Source organism: Crinia signifera, chromosome 8, assembly GCF_055691185.1.
Source record: "Crinia signifera chromosome 8, ASM5569118v1, whole genome shotgun sequence".
In the NCBI taxonomy this organism is placed as follows: Eukaryota; Metazoa; Chordata; class Amphibia; order Anura; family Myobatrachidae; genus Crinia; species Crinia signifera.
Window position 1 is genome coordinate 5,560,344 of NC_139224.1, and position 24,309 is coordinate 5,584,652.

A 24,309-nucleotide genomic window follows, 5' to 3' on the forward strand; every position below is an offset into this window, starting at 1 on the left:
AAGTCCGGCCCAGGGGCCAATTGCGGCCCGTTCCGTCATTTCAAGTGGCCCGCAGCCTCCAGCCAGAAGCAAGCGGAGCATCAGATGCAGGATGCACAGGACACTAAAGGTGGAGTCCCGGCGAGCGCGCCTTCTCCTTGCTGTCTGCAGCAGTGAGGGGGTGTCGGCCGCCACAGTGAGGTGTGTTTGGCTGCTTTTGGTTGAGTGTGTGTCCAACTCCTGGACAGAGAAGGAGGGGCAAGCTACGGGACAGAGTGAATGGGTGCAGAGTGGGGAACATACAGTGAAGGAGGGGCATACAGTGAAGGAGGGGCAGGCTGGGGGACATACAGAGAAGGATGGTCAGGCAGGGGAAGATAATGTGAAGGGGGCAGAGTGGAGGAATTACAGTGAATGGGGGCAGGCTGGGGGACATACAAGGAATGGGGACATACAAGGAATGGGGGCAGAGTGGGGGACCATTCTGATGTGATTAATGATTTAAAGAATGTCGGGCTGAATGGTCGGTCCCCACACATTTGCACCTCGTCAAATCTGGCCTTGTCGCAAAAAGTTTGGACACCCTTTCTGTAGAGAGTCACAAGGTCAACATGCAATATGAGGTCAGGGTCAAAATGTCGACACATGATGATAAAGTTGACATGACTTTCTTTTTGTTATTGGTAACTTTTATGTTCTGATATTAAATAATAAAATCCAAGCAGCGCTGGGGGTTTTCTAGTTCCTGCCTGCAATTCGATATGCCCACATGTATGTATGTGATGTTAATATGGGGGATACCTTTCTTTGGGGGGTATCGAACCTAACGGCAAAACATAGGGAAGTTTTTTCCAGACCTTTGTTCTGTGTTTTCTTTTATTGGACAATCCTATAAGGATGCCTGTAAATAGATTTTTCTATTGAAAAGTGGTTTAATGATATATTGTAATTTTATGGTCACCTCCCTGTCTTCACACACAAAAAAAATCCATAGCATTTGCCTGATGCAGGTGACACAAAATCCCTAAACAGTGTTTACTCAGGTCGGCTTTTCGTTTAAGGCTGAATCAGGCAGCCAAGAGAAGATACTGTTTTGAATCGAATACCGACAGTTATTTTTTTTTTCAGTTATACTATAGAATCTTATTTAATTAGCATCTTCTATAAGATCGTAACATCCCATCTCAAATAGAACTCCCATTTTAGTAGATTTTTTCCCAAAATCTTCTGAAGCAAGCACATAAACAAGGTATACCGTGTGGGGGGATGCAGTTGATTTCCTGGCGGTCGGAATCCCGACACTGGAATCCCGACCGCCGAAATCCCGAAACTTTCTCCCTCCGTGGGTGTCCACGACACCCATAGAGGGAGAATAAAATAGCGTGCCGAGCGTAGCGAGGCACCGGGCCCGCTGCGTGGCGAGCGCAGCGAGCCCGCAAGGGGGGGCGATCCATGTCCCCCCCCTTGTCGGGATTTCGGCGGTCGGGATTCCAGTGTCGGGATTCCGACCGCCGGGAAATTGTATCGGATCCCGTGTGGGTACTTCCAGGTGGAGGTTACTGATGGCAGTGGAAGATGTCTTGTCCCTTTTTAATCTTTCCCCGTAGTCATCCTTGTCAGAGAATGTTAATCCTGCCGTTCCAGGGCAGTGAATGGGAGACTGAGTGTTTGTTGGTACAACCACTCCAGCGTTTTGTCCTCACAGGACTCTGATTAACAGAGATACAAATCCCATTTTAATTAATACTTACAACCTTTGACCTATAACTGGTGGTGCTTCCTTATCGTATATTAGCTGGCACAGCAGGCACAATGTGGAGGTGAAATTAAGGATGGGCTCTGCTTCTGGCATAGAAGGCATTGGTCACTCAATGGATGAGTGGCACTCTGAAGGGAGAGTGGTACAGACGTGAGGGGACTTCTGTGTAGGTGCAAGCAATGTGGGTGAGCTGCAGTATATATATGGGGGGTGAAAAACTATTAAAAATAATGATAAACTTGAGTCAACCTTTTTTCCATGTCGATCTTTTGCTTGTTTCGGCCTAATGACTGTCGACTAATAGCGGTTAACCTAATGGCCGCATAACCTGTCTTGTGTAGGGTCACCCTCATTACACCTGTTGGCAGCTACGTGACCCTGCCATTCAGAATCAGCTTTATTGGCCAGGTGATATTGCGTATACTAGGAATTTGCTTTCGGTTTGCTGTGCAGCAGCCAGGTGGGTAACAGGTAAACAGCATAAACAATGTAAGCAGGTGGGGGAACATGTACAGTCATACAGAAAGTTATTCCGAGGGGGACAACGTGTTTAGATCATGTGCAGAGGGTTATGGCGCGACTAGTGAGGTGTTCATGAGTTCACGTGTCAACAGGTGAACCGCTTGAGGGAAGAAAACTTTTTAGGCATCTGGTGGGAATAGCCCTGTAGCATCTGCCTGATGGCAGCAGGTTAAACAAGCCATGGCCAGGATGTAGTTGGTCCTTGACTATCTTAGTTGCTTGCTTTTTTTTTGCTCTGGACCAGTACAGGTCCTGGACAGAGGGAAGGTCCGTCCCGATTATCTTCTCCGCAGTTCTGACTACCTTTTGGAGTCTGCATTTGTCTCTCTCGCTGGCGGAGCCGTACCAGACCAGTAATGAGGAGCACAGTACAGACTCCACAATTGCGGAGTAGAAGAGGAGCAGAAGCTTCTGTAGGAGGGATGTTGAACTTCCTCAGTTGCCTAAGGAAGAATAGCCTCTGCTGCGCTTTTCCAACAATAGTATCAGTGTTGGGCCCACATTTAGGGTCCCGGGAGATTGTGGTTCCTAGGAACTTGAAGGAGTCCACTAGTGACCCCACACTGTCAGCAATTGTTAGTTAAGGAACACCAACAGCCTTCTTCCTAAAGTCCACTACCATCTCAACGTTTTTTGAGTGGGTTGAGCTCTAGATGGTTGCTGCTGCACCACCGGGCCAATTGGTCCACTTCTTGTCTGTAGGCCGATTTCTCCCCGTCCTTGATAAGGCCAATGACGGTAGTGTCATCGGCGAATTTGATTATCTTTACTGATTGCGCCTCTGAGGTGCAGTCATTGGTGTACAGGGAGAAGAGCAGGGGTGAGAGTACACAGCCCTGGGGGGCTCCTGTGCTGATGGACCGCACTTGGGAGGTGAATTCCCCTGCTTTCACAACTTGTTTTCTATCATTCAGAAAGTCCACAATCCAAGAACACGTAGCTTCAAGGACTCCTAGGCGGAGTAGTTTGGGGTGGAGGATGTTGGGGATGATTGTGTTGTAAGCCAAGCTGAAGTCGACAAACTGGACCCTTGCATAGGTACCAGGCATATCCAGGTGCTGCAGCGTGTAGTGCAGGCCCAGGTTGACTGCGTCCTCAACACATTGATTAGATCGGAACTAGAGGGGGTCTAGCTGGTGGCCAGTCATAGCTTTCAGGTGGTTCAGTATCAGGCGCTCGAATGTTTTCATGATCACAGACGTCAGAGGTATCGGCCGGTAGTCATTCAGATTTGTAATAGTTGATTTCTTGGGGTCCGGAAAAATAGTGGAGCATTTGAGGCAGGAGGGAACCTTGTGTAGCTCCAGTGATTTGTTGAAGATCCTGGTGAATATGGGGGCAAGTTGACCCGCGCATACTCTCAGGGGAGATGGTGACACCCCATCAGAACCTGGCGCTTTCCTTGGTTTGGCACTCTTGAACATCTCCTCCACCTCTACTTGGGTGCCCCGGAGTGACTGGAGTTGGCTGTCGACATTTGGGGCAGCACAGAGGGTATGGTTTGGTTCACAGTAGACTACTTTTTCAAACCTGCACTAGAAGTTGTTCAGCTCATCAGCTAGGTTCTTGGTACATGGCGGTGGGTTTGGGTGTTTTCTTGTAGCTAGTTATAGATTGCATTCCTTCCACACAGATACAGGGTCATTAGTGGACAGGTCATTTGTCAGCTTGTCAGAGAACCACTTTTTTGCTAGCCTGATTTATTTTGTTAGGGAGTTCCTGGCTCGGTTGTATTGTGCTCTGTCACCGCTGCTGTAGGCCTCCTCTTTGGCTCGGCGGAGTTGTCTGAGCTGGGCGTTGAACCACGGCTTGTTGTTGTTGAAGATGCGGTAGGTCTTGGTGGGTGTACACATGTCCTCAAAGTTGCTTATGTAGGATGTCACGGTGCAGTCAGGTCAGTTGCCGAGGCTTCAAAGACCCCCCCCAGTCCATGCAGTCTGGTGTGAGGACCACGTAATGAGCAGGACCTGTTAGCCTGGTCATCTCATATCCATAGATCAGTGGTTCTCAAAAACAGGAAAAAGCACGGGACCAACCTAAAACGAAGGTTGGAACTGGGGGTCTTCTCTGGGCTGTATCTACTGCTGCTAGGGAACAGGATAGTCCTAAAGGAATAAGCAGCGCTGTATATATGTAAGTGTAACAAATATGAGCAAAATGTAATACAATAAAGCATATATAAAACCATGGTAACGGGCAATAGTAAACCAAACGTCCACCCACACTCACAATGATGGAAAGATACTGTTATAGTCCATTCCTATTAATACCCAATTGAGGGAAAGCAATGTAAGGATGAATAGTTACCGCCCCTATGTATTCACGGCAAAATGCAGGTGTCCATTCAGTGCCCACGAGGTCGGCCCGTGCTGGAAATATAACCGATGTCCACTGGGATTTATGATGAAAGGAAATATGGACCGGTGTCCCTTACTCTGGAACGGATAGCCTTTCCGCGGTATCAGATGGTATCTGTAATTGCTCAAACTGCAAATCCTTCAGGATCCTGTAGGGTTGGTTCAGACTGTATTCCAACAGGTGAGGTGGAGGGTGGGTGTAGCAGCAATCCTTGCATTTCGTAACGGAACACAACAAGGGTTGCTGCTACACCCTCCCTCCACCTCAATACATTTATGAAAATCTCCCAAAAACGTTTTCCACATCATTATGTGTAGACTTTTAAGGGAAAAATGAATTTATTATTTTGGAATAGCGCTGTGACATAGCAAAATGTGGAAAAAGTGAAGCGCTGTGAAAACTTTCTGGATGCATTGTATATTGGCCGGCAGGGCTATTTTTGTGCAGGCTTCATCAGGAACTGAGGCCCTTATTCTAGTTCACTCTTTCTGACAAAATATTTCTTAGATGGACAAAACCATGTGCACTGCAGGTAAGGCAGGTGTAAAACCCCACCCAAATCTAATTATCTCTGCACAAGTAACACCTTCCTCACCTGCAGTGCACATGGTTTTGTCCATCTAAGAAATATTTTGTCTGAAAGAGTGAACTCGAATAAGGGCCTCAGTTCCTGCTGGAGCCTGCACAAAAATAGCCCTGTTGGCCGGTATGTATGGACCTTTAGGGAGTCTTGGGGACTGAGGTTGGGAAACGCCGCTATAGGTGGTGATTTTGGAGATGGACAGGCTATATGTGTAGGTGTCCTGATTCTCGGCCTTTCACCTTCCTTGCCCCCGTCCACAGGGATCTAATTCTAGTTGACTGGAGAAAGCCATATTGGGCGTGTAATGGAATGACAGTGTAATTCATGGCTGGCAGATTGATGTGTGGGTTAAGCTCTGTGAAGATACTAAATAACAGATGGGTAATTAGAGGTGAACTACAACAGAGATTTGCTAAATCAGGTCAATCTGGCGTCTGTTGTGGGTTGATTGCTTGCTTGCAGTCTGTCTGGATTATAGGGTCTTCTGCTCGAATGTAAAACGCTGAGTCTCAGATGCAGGTCGGCTGAGACTAACCTCAGCCTGGGAGCAGAACTTACAGGACAGATCTCCGACATGGGATATTGCTGCCTTCATGAAACGTGTTACACGCAATGGGATATTAACTTCTAGTGTGAGGATTACATAAATCACTACTCCACTGTGTGCTGGCTCACACACCTGCGGCACTGCTGCGTGCCTCCTCTGGCTGTGCACTACTCCACTGTGTGCTGGCTCCCACACCTGCGGCACTGCTGCGTGCCTCCTCTGGCTGTGCACTACTCCACTGTGTGCTGGCTCCCACACCGCGGCACTGCTGCTTACCTCCTCTGACTGCACTACTCCACTGTTTGCTGGCTCCCACACCTGCGGCACTGCTGCTTGCCTCCTCTGGCTGTGCGCTTCTTCCCTGTGTGCTGGTTCCCACACCCGCGGCACTGCTGCTTGCCTCCTCTGACTGTGCGCTACTCCCCTGTGTAACTGCTCCCACACCCGCGGCACTGCTGCTTGCCTCCTCTGACTGAGCGCTACTCCCCTGTGTAACTGCTCCCACACCCGTGGCACTGCTTCCACACCCGTGGCACTGCTGCTTGCCTTCTCTGGCTGTGCGCTTCTTCCCTGTGTGCTGGCTCCCACACCCGCGGCACTGCTGCTTGCCTCCTCTGACTGTGCGCTACTCCCCTGTGTAACTGCTCCCACACCTGCGGCACTGCTGCTTGCCTCCTCTGACTGCACTACTCCACTGTGTGCTGGCTCTCACACCTGCGGCACTGCTGCGTGCCTCCTCTGACTGTGCTCTACTTTCCTGTGTGCCAGCTCCCACACCTGCGTCACTGCTGCATGCCTCCTCTGACTGCGCTACTCCACTGTGTGCTGGCTCCCACACCTGCGGCACTGCTGCTTGGCTCCTCTGGCTGTGCTCTACTACCCTGTGTGCCGGCTTCCACACCTGCGGCACTGCTGCTTGCCTCCTCTGACTGCGCTACTCCACTGTGTGCTGGCTCCCACACCTGCGACACTGCTGCTTACCTCCTCTGGCTGTGCTCTACTTCCCTGTGTGCCCGCTCCTACACCCGCGGCACTGCTGCTTGCTTCCTCTGACTGTGCACTACTCCATTGTGTGCCAGCTCCCACGCTCATGCCACTGCTGCTTGCCTCCTCTGACTGTGCTACTCCCCTGTGTGCCATCTCCCACACCCACGGCACTGCTGCTTGCCTCCTCTGACCATGCACTGCTCGCCTCCTCTGGCCATGCACTGCTCCGCTGTGTCTCGGCTCCCACACCCACAGCACTGCTGCTCGCCTCCTCTGACCATGCACTGCTCCGCTGTGTCTCGGCTCCCACACCCACGGCACTGCTGCTCGCCTCCTCTGACAATGCGCTACTCCGCTATGTCTCGGCTTCGACACCCACGGCACATCACGTCCTGGGAAGAGCATGCTCTACCCAACATCAGGAAGAGGGAACAGAGACCGCAAGGGGCTGAGAGGCTGGGTGCGGGGGCTGTACATGAGAGCGGGCGTGGGGGCTGCATAGAGGTGCGGGGCTGTACATGAGAGCGGGTGCGGGGGCTGTACATGAGAGCGGGGGTGGGGGCTGCGTAGAGGTGCGGGGGCTGTACATAAGAGCGGGGGCTGCATAGAGGTGCGGGGGCTGTACATGAGAGCTGGTGCGGGGGCTGTACATGAGAGCGAGGGTGGGGTCTGCATAGAGGTGCGGGGGCTGTACATGAGAGCGGGGGTGGGGGCTGTACATGAGAGCTGGTGTGGGGGCTGTACATGAGAGCAGGTGCGGGGGCTTTACATGAGAGCGGGGGTGGGGGCTGCATAGAGGTGCGGGGGCTGTACATGAGAGCGGGGGTGGGGGCTGCATAGCGGTGCGGGGGCTGTACATGAGAGCGGGGGTGGGGGCTGCATAGCGGTGCGGGGGCTGTACATGAGAGCGAGGGTGGGGGCTGCATAGCGGTGCGGGGGCTGTACATGAGAGCAGGTGCGGGGGCTGTACATGAGAGCAGGTGCGGGGGCTGCATAGCGGTGCGGGGGCTGTCTACCTACCTTTGTGAGTCATTATTTTCAACATTAAAATGAGTGAAATTGAAACATCGATCTGTTCCTACAGACACATGAGAACTGCTGCGAGCTGCCTGTAGCCAAACGTCCCGCTAATTAAAAAATATGACGTGAAAAGGGAATAATGGGGCCAATTCAGAATTCAGCCCAGACTTATCTTGTATGGACTTCTCCGACCGAAAGCTGGAAATGCATTTGATGGTGAGCGATCATGAAAGGATTTCACCTCCTTTCGGAAGCAAGGGTGTGTTACCGTACGCATACCCCCCCGCATGGTACTGAGGAGAATTGGGGGAGGGGTGGGGGGGTCGACAGTCAAACGCTCAACAAGGTCAAAAGAATGACAGTCAACAGGCCGACATGAGGTTTTTTTTCAAAATCTTGAGTCGACATGTGCCGACAGGCGGTATTGTATACCCTACCACGCACTACAGCGTGGAGAGAGATTATAATAGCATGGCGAGCAAGAGCACAGCGACACTTAGACGGTGCCCATGCCGACCTATGTCGCCATAAACACCAAAACACCTTGGTCAACCTTTTGAATGTCAACCTTCTGACCCTGTCGACATGTCATTTGTCGACGTAAGCCCTTTCTATGCGACTTTAGCCTGATTTCGGCGGATCGTGCTGAGAAAATGGGTGAAATCAGCCCAAATACGCATGTGTATGAGGGCGTGCATCGGGCCAAGTGTGTCGGACCGGAGAAGTCACATTGTGAATGAGGGCGTGCATCGGGCTGAGTGTGTCGGACCGGAGAAGTCACATTGTGTATGGGGACCTTTAGGGATCGAAGCACCATACTATTGTCTGCCTTGCTCATTAATAGATAGTAAGCTCTTCAGTACAGGGCTGAGGGTATGTTTCCTTGCCCAGTTTAGTCTACTAGCATCCTGTCCTTAGCCATAAAGACTTATTATTAGTAGGGCCTGTACGCAGCCGGTGTCGTCGCTCTGATCTCCCCTGGCAGCTCTTGGGGCGCAGGTGGCGCAGGTGGCGCAGATGGCGTACTCTTTGCACCATGGCCAGATATAAGCCAGGCATGGGTCATTTTCATTTTTCGGTGAGCAATATTAAGTACCAGCAGTTTTTCTTGTCTCTTCAGCCTTTCAGTTCTCTGGGAAAGATTTTCTCCTGTCTTCGGTGTGGGGAGATGTAGGAGGAGTTGTGAGCAGGGTGCAGGCGCTAGGACCATGAAGGAGCCAGGAGATCTGCAGACAGACACTGCACCAGCCCTGCAGGGAGGAGGTGAGTGAGCATCTTATGCACAGAGAGAGGGGAGAACACTGTGTGGCAGAGACTGAGAGCACAGCCAGGGGGTTTACAACCCAGACAGCGGTGACTGTAGAGGGGTATAGATCCCCGGGTCGGGTTATGGCATCCTAGCACAGGGCACCTGGTCTTACCACATTGCTCCCAGCAACACAGAGGAAAGCTGTATCCTCATAGATCATATACGCTGGACACGCTGATTCCTAAACTAAAAGCCCCAGATCTGCACCGCATCCCAGCACTGCCCGGGTACCTGCCTGGCAGAGAAAGTGCCATGGCCTCACAGATACGCTGCTGCCCATTTGCAGGGCTTGCAGAGTGACCATTGTAGGGTTACAGTCTGTCGCCCACACCTGTGGCTCTTCCAAGACGTTGCTGATCTCTCGCCCCTTTTGCACCCTGCAGGAAGACTTAAAGAAGGGGCACAAGAAGCAGGCTGGCACCTCGGTGCCCATCATCTGTTCCCGGGAAAGAGAGATGCCCTAAGGGTGTACCCGCGCTGACATGGACATGCTGCGAGCCTGGCATCTCTGTATGGGTAAGGTCTGCTGATCTGTCTGTCTGATTCCTCTGCCCATCTTATTTGCATGGCACCAGCCTATTGTGTCGCAGTGCAATGTGTGTAATGCCATGCATACTATTTTAAAAATGCATGCAGCAAAAGAGGGAGGGCACGTGCCTTCCCTTCCAATGGCACCTTGGGCACTGCCCAGCACAGGCCCGTCTGCCAGACCAGCAGCATTATATACCCATGAATTATGTAGCACTGTCTGGAAACTTGGGCATAAAATCCGAATGTTGTTTGAGCCATTGCTGAAGCTCCGTCTACAATTTATAAAAACAGCATAAGATATCGTGCGGTTAAATTAGATTGCTAGCTCTCAGGAACAGACGAGCGCTGAGCCTGCAGATATAAATTAGTGCTGTGCGGACTCGGTTAATAAGATACTTGGCACATGTCCCTTTGTTTTTGGACACTCGGAACAGCGCTGTAATGAGATTAGGAATCTGACGGCGTTCGTCATGCTAAACAGGCCCTTGAGGATCACATAATTAATTTAGAATTGTTTCTGTGTGACACTTGCATGCTGTCTACCGTCGGGGGGTGTAACTGTACGCCTGTAATTGAGAAGAAGCGGTTTACTCATCCCCCCCTCCTCCCTCCTCCATGGGTGACTCAGGCAACCTGTAGCTTGCTGGCTTCTGTGGGACTATAAGTGCCAGGATGCCCCTCAGTTTGCTCATTTGACTCTACAGTGACTCTCGATCCCCTCTGACCTCCCATCTTTGAAATGATTGGGCCACAAATACTGAACATCTTATATATGATGTCATTTTAAAGTTACAAAGAGCTGACAATCTACAGTTTCCCTGAAAACACACAAGGTACCCTGCTTGCGCTCATTGGGATGTATTCAATGCCCTATGACGAGCTGTGCTGGCGAGCTGTGCCGATATCTTGCTGTCACAGCTTGCGGGACTGTATACAACTGACCCCCCCTGTACTCGCCGTTTCCTCCTCGCTGGTTTTTCCAGCGAGGTGGAAACGGCAAGTGCGGCCGTTAAAATGGCGAGGGTCAGCGCTATATTAGCAGCTGGCTTGCCGCATTAGCGACAAACCTTGCCGCTCGGGGGAATCCGGCGAATCCCCCGGAACATAGAATAGGCTGAGCAGCCAACGAGGGAGTTAGATTGTGAGATGGCCTTTTTTTGGCGGTACCCCCGATAGCAAGCCACCCTCACCGCAGAAACCCCCTTGCCGGCGGCATTGAATACCGCCTGTCTACCAATGATTGGCCCAATATCGGTTTATTCTTTTCGATCCAAAAGGAGACCATCATTTATTGGACAGATTTACAGGTCTGTCTCAAATTTCAGCCATCTAGTGGCCTCCGCAAGAAAAACACCTGAATTCCCCCCGTAGAGTTAAGAAGCGGCATTAGTCTGTAATTATATAGGATAAATTATTACTTACCTGAAGCCATAGGCCTTTCTCCAGCCCTGGAAATGTTTTACAATGGTTCTGTGGTACAGAGGAGCCCAGTTCATCAATTCATGTTTGTACGATAGTTTGTGAGTCTTGTATTCGCGATGCAGAGAGAAAGATCATCTCAAATTTATGGGCAAAGTGTGAGTTTTAGAAGTGAAAGATGTTGTCCATAGCAACCAATCCGATTCCAACTGTTATTTATTTATTACGTTATTTATATAGCGCACACATATTCTGCAGCGCTGTACAGAGAATAGTTGAACAGTCTCTGCCCCAGTGGAGCTTACAATCTATATTCCCTACCACATGTAAATGTATATTTTTGTAGTGTGGGAGGAAACCGGAGTACCCAGAGGAAACCCACGCAAGCACAGGAAGAATATTCAAACTCCTCTAGAAGGTGGTGGGTAAATGATAAGTAGGATTTGATTGGTTGCTATGGGTAACATCTCTCCCTTCTAAAAGCCCTTGTAAAGTACCGGAGTATTTTGCGTTGATGTGTGGTGAGAATTCCCAGGATCCTTCTCTTTCCTGTAATGTTAGAACATAAAATCTAAAAGTTGTCAAAAGGGGATCATTATTTTTTGGGGCCATTCCAGGTGTGTTTGTAAATCTCTAGTGTGATCCTCTTGGACGTGTGACTGCCAGTATAGGAGATTTTGCCATCCAACCTGAATTAGCCCCAAAATCTGCTGAGCCTGGCTGAGAACTACTATATGTATATATATATATATATATATATATATATATATATATATATATATATATATATATGGAAAAGAAGGGGGGGGCCACACAGTGCGCTCAATGTGAGTGATGGATGGAGCTGCAACCCTGAAAGGATCCCCTGTTAGATGGGATCCGGGTAAAGAAATGGAGAAAGAAGGAGTATTCAGGGTGCGCTATATAAACCTATACAATTTAGGCTGTACAATTCAAACGTTTTAAAAAACAATTTATTAAAAAAAGATGCTCACAGGAGCATAGCAGTTTAAACACAAGGTTCAATTTCAGATACTGTGAGCTGAAGATATGATGATCTGTATGTACACAGGGTAGATGAATGTTCATAAACGACAAATGAGCCCAACGCGTTTCGTCGTTCACACGACTTCCTCAGGGGCATGGCATAATGTGATAGACACACGAAATTGTGGTAGAAATCTAGGAAACTCCTAAGTAACGCAATATTTATTTGGCTGTAGAGGCTTGTTGAACCTATAATTATAGGCGTAGTATCCACTAGTCGTAGTGTATACGGATATAGAAACAAATATTCTTGATGAGAAAACAAATGATATTTATTCTGTCAGTCAGAGTAGTGAACTGCTAGGCTTTCACTTTGGTGGAGCCTAGCAGTTCACTACTCTGACTGACAGAATAAATATCATTTGTTTTCTCATCAAGAATATTTGTTTCTATATCCGTATACACTACGACTAGTGGATACTACGCCTATAATTATAGGTTCAACAAGCCTCTACAGCCAAATAAATATTGCGTTACTTAGGAGTTTCCTAGATTTCTACCACAATTTCGTGTGTCTATCACATTATGCCATGCCCCTGAGGAAGTCGTGTGAACGACGAAACGCGTTGGGCTCATTTGTCGTTTATGAACATTCATCTACCCTGTGTACATACAGATCATCATATCTTCAGCTCACAGTATCTGAAATTGAACCTTGTGTTTAAACTGCTATGCTCCTGTGAGCATCTTTTTTTAATAAATTGTTTTTTAAAACGTTTGAATTGTACAGCCTAAATTGTATAAGGTTTATATAGCGCACCCTGAATACTCCTTCTTTCTCTATATATATATATATATATATATATATATATATATATATATATGCAGGGAGGTTCGATTTGATCGGATATTTAAAAATAAAATATAAAATTATATTAGAACACATCGGCCCCACTTAACCATATTTACAAAGTATGATGATAAACTAATTGTGGGTAAATTCTGGACGTCATTTGAAATGAAATGTACGATAACCACCATTAGTAACAGTCATTTTGTGTATATTATCCAGTGTGTACTGATTCTGGTCCCCAGCGTGTTCGCATCGGGGACCGATGTTTCTGCCCTGTGCATTTGCATATTCTCATACGCGCATGTGCAGGGATTCTGTGTGGGCGCTGTCCCTGACCTGCACTGTCGGCGTGGCGCTTACACAGGAGGGGGGTGGGTGTGCGGCAGGACGGGGGCGGTGGCGGCGCTCGACATGCGAACGCCAAGCATTTCATGGCCGTCCCCATGCAAACATCGGGCATTCCCATGTGAATGCAGCCATGACGCAGTGTGGTGGGGACGGACAGCTGACATCACATGACGTCAGCCTTGTCTTCGTCCCAGAGTCCACTGGTTGCCGATCATCGGATGATTTCTCCTGCGGCGGGCACATATGAGGGATGTATTTTCATAACACATCCCGAGCATGGTAGGGAGGGTATACGGCCACGGCGGGTGGGGGTTGTTTCGGCGGGGTGGGTACTCTGGGACTCCCTGAGCTGCGATCTTTGCAGCTTACCGGATCAACCAGAATCCGTCCCTATATCGGTAATGATGTGCGCTTGTGCGGATCATTAGCAATGTCGTCTGTACATTCAGGACGACAGAGGATATTACTAGCATGGCCCTGGTTCCCCCTCCCCAGCCGTCGCGGCCAGCATTGCCGTCGCCCTAGATGTCGCTGCTACCTTTGTAAATACGGATTTTTATCTTTTATGGAGTATGTATCCTGCAGGGCGAGCGGTAACACCTTGGTTTTGTACCCTAGGACTCATCTGCTTCCAGTTAGTTACCGGTGAGGACCCACAGTCAGAAGGACTCTCATCCACCTCCCTGCTGGACCTACCCTCATCATTGTCGCACCTGGAGAGTTTGGATTCCTCAGAACACACCAGCGACGGGTTCCCAGACCCCGAATTCCGGCACGGCCTGCTCAACACACCTCAGGGCTCTGGCTTTTCCAGCCAGGAGACCGAAGAAATCTCCATCTTTCAGTCCCCAAAATATTTTTGGGAAGACGAAGCAAAGACGGTGAACCGGAGCAACGAGGACCAAAGCGGGACACGGACAGGTGGGTTATGTCTTCGGGTCCTGAGGGTGTTCTTGTTCCATATATCTGTGTATTATTTAGGTTTATGGTTGAACATCGCTTTGCTTGGTGCAGCTGGAAAGGGCACGTGGGCCTGATTCCGAGGCAGTATCGGAACGCCGTCATAACCTGGGGTGAACATTTTAGTAAATAATGAGTACACGGAAGTAGAGCTTTGTTTGTCTAACTCAGAATAATATAATGACAATAGCAAAGGATCATAAAACAACGGCCATCTTTTTATATGGGCCGTCACATAACCTGTACCCTGGAGCAGGAAACAGGTGCTGTCTGTTTCCTGTGGCCGTGAGCCCGGACTAATAATATAACCATGATTGCTACGAGATGACGCGTCAGATGTGTTTGAATTTAGTGTGACTTTGTTCTATTAATTACCTGTAATATCATCTACCTCATATATTTCTCCAAGTCTTCTAGAACCAATGGATAAAAGTCACATTTGGTCACTTAGCAATAAGTGATGTGTTGTGTTAGTAACCAGCTCTCCTGGCCTTCATTAACCTGGGACCTACCCAGCTCTCCTGACAGTCATTAACCTGGGACCTACCCAGCTCTCCTGACAGTCATTAACCTGGGACCTACCCAGCTCTCCTGACTGTCATTACACCAGGGCCTATCCAGCTCTCCTGACTGTCATTACACCAGGGCCTGCCCAGTTCTCCTGACTGTCATTATACTAGGGCGTACCCAGCTCTCCTGACTGTCATTACACCAGGGCCTGCCCAGTTCTCCTGACTGTCATTATACTAGGGCGTACCCAGCTCTCCTGACTGTCATTACACCAGGACCAACCCAGCTCTCCTGACTGTCATTGCATAAGGAACTACCAAGCTCTCCTGACAGTCATTACACCAGGGCCTACCCAGTTCTCCTGACTGTAATTACACCAGGGCCTACACAGCTCTCCTGACTGTCAATACACCAGGGCCTACACAGCTCTCCTGACTGTCATTACACCAGGGCCTACCCAGCTCTCCTGATTATAATTACACCAGGGCCTATCCAGCTCTCCTGACTGTCAGACCAGAGCCAACCCAAGCTGTCCTGACTGTCATTACATGTCATTACACCAGGGCATACCCAGCTCTCCTGACAGTAATTACACCAGGACCTACCCAGCTCCTTACTGTCATTACACCAAGGCATATCCAGCTTTCCTGACTGTCATTACACCAGGGCCTGCCCAGCTCTCCTGACTGTCATTGCATAAGGAACTACCAAGCTCTCCTGACAGTCATTACACCAGGACCTACCCAGCTCTTCTGGCTTTACACCAGGACCTACCGAGCTCGCCTGACTGTCATTACATAAGGAACTACCAAGCTCTCCTGACTGTTATTACACCAGGGCCTACCCAGCTTTCCTGACTGTCATTACACCAGGGCCTATCCAGCTTTCCTGACTGTCATTACACTATCCAGTTTTTCTGACTGTCATTACACCAGGGCCTGCCCAGCTCTCCTGTTTGTCATTACACCAGGGCCAACCCAGCTCTCCTGGCTCTCATTATACCAGGGCGTACCCAGCTCTCCTGACTGTCATTACACCAGGGCCTATCCAGCTCTCCTGAGTGTCATTACACCAGGACCAACCCAGCTCTCCTGACTGTCATTACATGTCATGACACCAGGGCATACCCAGCTTTCCTGTCTTTTGTTACATCAGGATCTACACAGCTCTCCTCACTGTCTTTACCTCAGTGCATAACCAGCTCTCCTGACTGTCATTACATAAGGAACTACCAAGCTCTCCTGACAGTCATTACACCAGGGCCTATCCAGCTTTCCTGACTGTCATTACACCAGGACCTACCCAGCTCTCCTGGCATTACACCAGGGCGTACCCAGCTCTCCTGGCATTACACCAGGGCGTACCCAGCTCTCCTGACTGTCATTACATAAGGAACTACCAAGCTCTCCTGACTGTCATTCCATAAGGAACTACCAAGCTCTCTTGACAGTCATTACACCAGGGCCTATCCAGCTATCCTGACTGTCATTACACCAGGACCTACCCAGCTTTCCTGGCATTACACCAGGACCTACCCAGCTCTCCTGACATTACATCAGGACCTACCCAGCTCTCTGTGCATTAAAATAAGGACCTACCCACCTTTTCTGACTGTTATTACATGAGGAACTACCCAGCTCTCCTGACTGTGATTACACCAGGGCCAACCCAGCTCTCCTGACTGTGATTACACCATGGCCTACACAGCTCTCCTGACTGTCATTACACCAGGCTTACCCAGCTCTCCTGACATTACACCAGGACCTACCCAGCTCTCTGTGCATTACAACGGGACCTACCCACCTTTCCTGACTGTCATTACACCAGGGCCTACCCAGCTCTCCTGACTGTCATTACACCAGGGCCTACCCAGCTCTCCTAACTGTCATTACTCCAGGGCCTACCCAGCTCTAATGACTATCATTACACCAGGGCCTACCCAGCTCTCCTGACTGTAATTACACCAGGGTGTACCCAGCTCTCCTGTCTTTTGTTACACCAGGATCTACTCAGCTCTCCTGACTGTCTTCACATCAGTTCATACCCAGCTCTCCTCACTGTCATTAGACCTGGGCCTGAATTATTTATAGAGCTGGGAACAAGGACATGTAGCAGTGCGGCATGCAGCAGGTATCAGGTGAACTGTGTCAGTACCAGAGGGGAACGCTTGTAAAAAGCTCTAAAACACCACCTAACAGTTCTTTATTGGCATCAGTTAAAACATTAGAGGTTATTCAGCCCTGGCGATTATCGTTCCACTGCACGAGGCCATCCTGCGATAAAATCCAGCATCGATTGCTAGCCGTTCACAAGATCAAATCAAATCATTTGTTATTGTCACTATTACAGTAAAAGAAACGCACAAGTGAAATTCCATAAGAAACGAGATCACAGATCACATACTACAATTCAGACTTGAAACAACAGAAGTTGATTGACAGAAATCCGTCCCATGTGGGTGGTAACTGTCCGTTTTCTGGAAGTGTCAAGTAAAACGCAGGAATTCCCAGGTGTTTTCAGGAGGGTCCGTGACGCTAGCTCCGGCCCCGATTAGCCTGTTTCTGTCGCTCTGGCCGAGTAAATCCTGCGTTACGCACAGACTGAACACAGTGGTGAGCTGGTTGTGTATGGATTGGCTGCTAATTGCAGGGATGGGATAGAATCAGGCTGATCGGGGCCAGAGCTGCCGTCACATGACGTCCCATCAAACACCTGGCCACGCCTGCATTGTCCCTGACACGCCCAGAAAATGTCTGGTTACAACCCACAAATTCTGGCTTCCTGTCAATCAACTTGTGAACGGCCAGTGATTAAAAAAAGTAGTAGGCTTCCATCGCTTACAACCTGTTCCTTATACAAGGACCACTATGGAAATAGGGGGGTGATTCAGGCCGATTTGCAAAAGCAAACTTCTTCTTTAATGGACAAAACCATGCTGCACAGCAGGTGGGGCAGATGTAACATGTGCAGAGAGAGTTACATTTGGGTATTTTGTTTCTGCGCAGAGTAAATACTGGCTGCTTTATGTTTACACTGCAATTTAGATTTCAGTTTGAACACACCCCACCCAAATCTAACTATCTCTGCACCTGTTACATCTGCCCCACCTGCAGTGCAGCATAGTTTTATCCATTAAAGAAGGAGTTTGCTTTTGCAAACCAACCTGAATCACCCCCTAAGTCTCATAAATTTGCAGATTAAAATCTAAATATAAACATTTATCATCACTGTCATCAGCGTATATGGGATCTACCACAGGAAAACATTTTATGCGTTCCAACAAGTGTTATCTGCTTCAGTAATAAATAATTAGCAGTAATGTCCCGCAGGGACCGTTATATTGTAATTAAACAGAAATTAGTCATTTGTTTTCCACAGGGGAACGTTAAATAGTCTTTCACGGGCGAGTTACTAGCACAGCGGCAGAAGAAATGGTGCCACGCTAGGGATGGCGCAGACTGCGGGTAAATAGGATGCCCACACATGGCCTGAATCCAATGTGGTCCCCATTTCGATATTTACGCAGTTTATAAGGGGACTGCGCAGGAATCTCGGCCGCTAAGCACACGAGCCGTGGGAAAGAATATGACTATACTATTAGCAAGTGACAGACTAGGGCTGTTCCGTGGGATGTACCCGGGAATGATGGCAAAAATGCGGGCGTGTCGTGATGTGTTTGTCTACATCTACTGGTGTGCACTGGGGGTCCCGCACCTGTCCCGGGGATGCCGGTGTGCACTGGGGGTCCCTCACCTGTCCCGGGGATACTGGTGTGCACTGGGGGTCCCTCACCTGTCCCGGGGATACTGGTGTGCACTGGGGGTCCCTCACCTGTCCCGGGGATGCCGGTGTGCACTGGGGGTCCCTCACCTGTCCCGGGGATACTGGTGTGCACTGGGGGTCCCTCACCTGTCCCGGGGATGCCGGTGTGCACTGGGGGTCCCTCATCTGTCCCGGGGATGCCGGTGTGCACTGGGGGTCCCTCACCTGTCCCGGGGATACTGGTGTGCACTGGGGGTCCCTCACCTGTCCCGGGGATACTGGTGTGCACTGGGGGTCCCTCACCTGTCCCGGGGATGCCGGTGTGCACTGGGGGTCCCTCACCTGTCCCGGGGATACTGGTGTGCACTGGGGGTCCCTCACCTGTCCCGGGGATGCCGGTGTGCACTGGGGGTCCCTCACCTGTCCCGGGGATACTGGTGTGCACTGGGGGTCCCGCACCTGTCCCTGGGATGCCGGTGTGCACTGGGGGTCCCTCACCTGTCCCGGGGATACTGGTGTGCACTGGGGGTCCCTCACCTGTCCCGGGGATACTGGTGTGCACTGGGGGTCCCTCACCTGTCCCGGGGATACTGGTGTGCTGTGGGGGTCCCTCACCTGTCCCGGGGATACTGGTGTGCACTGGGGGTCCCGCACCTGTCCCGGGGATACTGGTGTGCACTGGGGGTCCCTCACCTGTCCCGGGGATATCGGTGTGCACTGGGGGTCCCTCACCTGTCCCGGGGATGCCGGTGTGCACTGGGGGTCCCTCACCTGTCCCGGGGATACTGGTATGCACTGGTGGTCCCGCACCTGTCCCGGGGATACTGGTGTGCACTGGGGGTCCCGCACCTGTCCCGGGGATATCGGTATGCACTGGGGGTCCCGCACCTGTCCCGGGGATATCGGTGTGCACTGGGGGTCCCTCACCTGTCCCGGGGATGCCGGTGTGCACTGGGGGTCCCTCACCTGTCCCGGGGATGCCGGTGTGCACTGGGGGTCCCTCACCTGTCCCGGGGATACCGGTATGCACTGGGGGTCCCTCACCTGTCCCGGGGATACTGGTGTGCACTGGTGGTCCCGCACCTGTCCCGGGGATACTGGTGTGCACTGGGGGTCCCTCACCTGTCCCGGGGATACTGGTGTGCACTGGGGGTCCCTCACCTGTCCCGGGGATGCCGGTGTGCACTGGGGGTCCCTCACCTGTCCCGGTGATACCGGTATGCACTGGGGGTCCTGCACCTGTCCCGGGGATGCCGGTGTGCACTGGGGGTCCCTCAACTGTCCCGGGGATACCGGTGTGCACTGGGGGTCCCTCACCTGTCCCGGGGATACCGGTGTGCTTTGGGGGTCCCTCACCTGTCCCGGGGATGCCGGTGTGCACTGGGGGTCCCTCACCTGTCCCGGGGATACTGGTGTGCACTGGGGGTCCCTCACCTGTCCCGGGGATACTGGTGTGCACTGGGGGTCCTGCACTTGTCCCTGGGATGCCGGTGTGCACTGGGGGTCCCTCAACTGTCCCGGGGATACCGGTGTGCACTGGGGGTCCCTCACCTGTCCCGGGGATACCGGTGTGCTTTGGGGGTCCCTCACCTGTCCCGGGGATGCCGGTGTGCACTGGGGGTCCCTCACCTGTCCCGGGGATACTGGTGTGCACTGGGGGTCCTGCACTTGTCCCTGGGATGCCGGTGTGCACTGGGGGTCCCTCACCTGTCCCGGGGATACCGGTATGCACTGGGGGTCCCGCACCTGTCCCGGGGATGCCGGTGTGCAGTGGGGGTCCATCAACTGTTCCGGGGATACTGGTGTGCAGTGGGGGGCCTCACCCAGTCCTGGGTATACCAGTGTGCTTTGGGGGTCCCCCACCTATACCGGTATGCAATGGGGGTTCCCCATCTGTCCCGTGGATACCGGTTTTGTAGTGGGGATCCCTCACCTGTCCCGGGGATACCGGTGTGCTGTGGGGATCACTCACCTGTCCCGGGGGTACCGGTGTGCTGTGGGGATCGCTCACCTGTCCCGGGGATACCGGTGTGCTGTGAGGATCGCTCACCTGTCTCAGGGATACAAGTGTGCAGTGGGGATCGCTCACCTGTCCCGGGGATACAAGTGTGCAGTAGGATTCCCTCACCTGTCAGGGGATACCGGTGTGCTGTGGGGATCGCTCACCTGTCTCAGGGATACCGGTGTGCTGTGGCGATCGCTCACCTGTCCCGGGGATACTGGTGTGCAGTGGGGATCGCTCACCTGTCCCGGGGATACCGGTGTGCTGTGGGGATCGCTCACCTGTCCCAGGGATACCAACCAGCACCAGGGGGCACCGTTGGCAGAGTGTTGTCATGCTTTATTTTTGCTATAATAAAATAAAAGTCTGATTTCTGCTGTTTGCAGTAACAGAGGTCGCTGGCTGTAGTATTTATGGTGGGATTGCTAACATTCAATGGCCCTTTAAGTGCTATAAATCCTATTTACACGGAAATGTATCAAACCTTGAAGATAGATAATGTGTAGAGAGGTAAAGTACCACCCAATCAGCTCATTTTTGTCTGTCATTTTTCAAACAAAGGGGCAGATGTACTAAGCCTTGAAAAGTGATAGAGTAGAGCGAGATAAACAACCAACACTAGCTGAGTGATCATTCTAACACCCGCCATATTCGAAAACCCATGCAGTTCCTCTTCCCTGCCTGGGGTGTCGCTGTCTGCTGTAGTGCTTCTAGCACAGTGTGGTCTGTATATCAGCACTGATATGCAAACAAGACCTGTGCTAGAAACACCACAGCAGACAGCGACACCCCAGGCAGGGAAGAGGAACTGCATGGGTTTTCGAATATGGCGGGTGCTAGAATGAACACTACTATCTCCTAACAGCCTGTAAATGACTGGAGATGACTGTCTGTACTTTATCTCTCTCCAAGGTGTCCTACATCTTGCACATGAGCTAGGTACACACTAGACCATGTCATCCATAAACCATATCGTTAACGATTTTCCCTTAAACTGCCTGGACAAACGATATAATGTATACACACTGAACAAATATCGTTCCTGATATCGTTCAGCGCCCACATCCAGGAGCTTGTAGTTTTTGACGATCTAGTAAAAATTGAGCTGCATGTACAGACAACAGAAGGGGTCATTAAGGGGAGCGCGTAACGTTAAAGATATTAAGCAATCACAGGATGATATTACAAGCGATATCGCTTAGAAGGGACAACATGAGCGATATTGTTTAAAATATCGCTAAGTGTGCACCCAGTTCTAGGGAGACATTGAAGCTGATAGTGTAGGGGTTGTATAGGCCTACATGGCACTGGCCACACCCACTCAGAGCTGACCACACCCCCAAAGAACTGACCACACGCACCCAACACTGGACACACTTCCTTCACTTCCCACAATGGGCCCTTGATCATTTTTAGTCCCAGGCCAATGTGGCCCTTTATCCGTTCCTGGACGTGTGACTTATGAATACTGTTGGAGGTGTATCATTTGCACTTTGTGTAGGGTAGATGCACATTTATGCTGATTTCCATAGTTCCATAGTTTTTGGGTTTCTTCAAGTATTTCCCCAAAAAGTTTTGGCACAATAATTGGGTTATTTAAAAAAAAGTTTTATTTGGGACAGTTTCTTAAAGGCAATAACAGTTTTGGTTATGGCCTGCAGGCGACCTCATTATTTCCATCTCTGCTACAGATGGCCCAGAGACCACAAACACCTTCGGAGCCACCATAGAGGAGGTGACAAACATCAGTAGCATGCCCAATGGAATTCCAGAAACATCTACAGCGTGGTGGCCAACAGATGCTGACAAGCCCCCCAGACAGATCTCTCCAGCCATTAATGTCCTTGTGGAGGAAGCTGCGGTGCCGCCAACACTACAGAACGAAAGGACAAAATCTCCAGAGGAAAGGACGGTTTCCAAGATCTCTGCTTCCACCACCCATCCAACCACCAGGGCACCCAGGAAGAACAGAAAGCACTCAGTGCCCAGGAACCACCATGTCAATCATGAACAGGGGACGGAACACTGGCCCGGACCGCCTGCAGATTCCAGGGGACTTCCTGCAGCCAATAATTCCCCTGGGGGTTACAAGAACAATGAAGACGAAAGCTCCTCAACCCAGTCGTTGTTTATTGCCAAAGACAGGGATAAGATGCAAGTTCCACAGCTGTTCTCCACCCGGCGAAATGAGAACCCAACGAAGGCGGTAGTGCCCACGGAGCTATCGCTGGGCTCTGAGCAGGTATTTATACAATATAAATTTTATTCATTTCACATCGTTTGTGAAGAGCAAATGATGAATTCCGGGGGCCTGATTCTAAACTGCACGTATGGAGGTTGGAATTCTGCACACTTCAGGCAACTGGAAATCCCGGCGAACAGACCTGTCACAGGATATTTATGGTTAAGGACGTTTTTTAGGAATGTCCTATTTTGCCCACTCTCCTACCTGTATAATAAGCACCTTTCCCCCGAGACTTACATCCTCCGTGCTGAGGACACCACTCAGAGCACCGTCCTCACAAAGCTCTCCCCCACTGAGCCTTGCCAAAGTCCGTAGATAGAGGGCCAGATGTATCAAGCTTAGAAAAGTGATACAATGAAGCCAGCCAATCAGCTCCTATGTGCCATATTACATGCTGGGTTTTAAAAATGTCAGGTGGTAGATGATTGGCTGGCTGTTTATCACTCTCCATTTTATCACTATTTGAAGCTTGATACATCTGGCTCATAGTCCACACCATTGTGATGCCCATTCTCCATTGTGACAAGATAATAAGGCTTAAAAGCAGCAATCATTTACAAGGTGAAACCAGGTTGGTTCAAAATGACGGAACAGCATAACAGCCATGTGTGTGCATGTACGAACAGAGCAACACTTGAATTGCACCATCTAGTGGCCACTGGTGTGTGTAACACTGAATTCCCCCATAGAGGTGTGCAGCCGCGTTAGGATATTAGAATTATATATGGGTTCGTAGATCTATTAATGTATGTTGTGTCTGTGTATGTATGTATATATATATATATTTATTTGCAGGTGATCTGCAAAGATTGGATTCATTTGGCTGGCAAGAACTATGTGATCCTGAATATGTCCGATGACATTGACTGTGTAAGTGCTGACGAAGTGGCCCTTCATTAGCCATAATTAATTACCGTATGTATTATAGAGAATGCATCACCATGCTTACACTTTTAAATTCTGAATGTTTAGATTTCCCGATCCCAATAGGATGAAGCAGTGGCAGCCCATTTATCCACAGAAAGTGGTTATCACTGCTTGATAAATAGACCCCTCTAGCAGATCTAAAGGGAAATCTGGTGGTAATGGCTACGGCACAGATCGGCAGTAGCCAGGAGATGAAGGAGAGGTCCCTGACATGCACTGTACCGCTGAGACACGGCCACCATGATAAGTTAGGAGGTCAGCAGGCAAATCAGTGGCAAGAGTTTATGTTAGATACACTGAGCAATGGATTTCCAATTGTTCACTTAACCTGATACCACTGAACCACAGTGGAGGGTTATGGGATCGTAGCTATGTACAGTTACCTCCAACACTGTTCCGCCCCTAAAAGGACCTTTAGATTTCCACTTACACCGGTGGCCGCTGTACATGGCACCTGCTCACCAAGGCGATCAAGAACAAACCTTACAAATTCCTGCTAGCTGAGACAAAGTTATAGAGTGGAAGGATGACGGAACAGTTTCTTTAAATCCATTCACATCCACTTACCATCTAATGTATCCCCACCATGTGCAGACTTACTCACCACTGCATGAACCATGGCAGATCAGGGGCCAGATTCTCTAAGCTTCAAAAGTGATAAAATGGAGAGTGATAAACAACCAGCCAATCAGCTCCTATCT

At 50.2% G+C, this 24,309-nt stretch overlaps 1 protein-coding gene across 7 annotated transcripts in view; it reads left to right on the forward strand.

The window, feature by feature from the left end:
* The first annotated feature begins 8,887 nt into the window (after positions 1-8,887).
* PODXL2 (podocalyxin like 2) overlaps positions 8,888-24,309 on the forward strand; it is a 31,804-nt gene continuing 16,382 nt past the window's right edge. For 6 of the 7 annotated variants that reach the window (XM_083155645.1, XM_083155647.1, XM_083155644.1 and 3 more), the window contains exons 1-4: positions 9,026-9,580; positions 13,821-14,123; positions 22,128-22,678; positions 23,477-23,551. In XM_083155645.1, coding sequence (XP_083011771.1) covers positions 9,547-9,580; positions 13,821-14,123; positions 22,128-22,678; positions 23,477-23,551 — 963 coding nt within the window. In that variant the 5' untranslated portion in view covers positions 9,026-9,546. The other variant, XM_083155648.1, reaches the window with a different exon arrangement.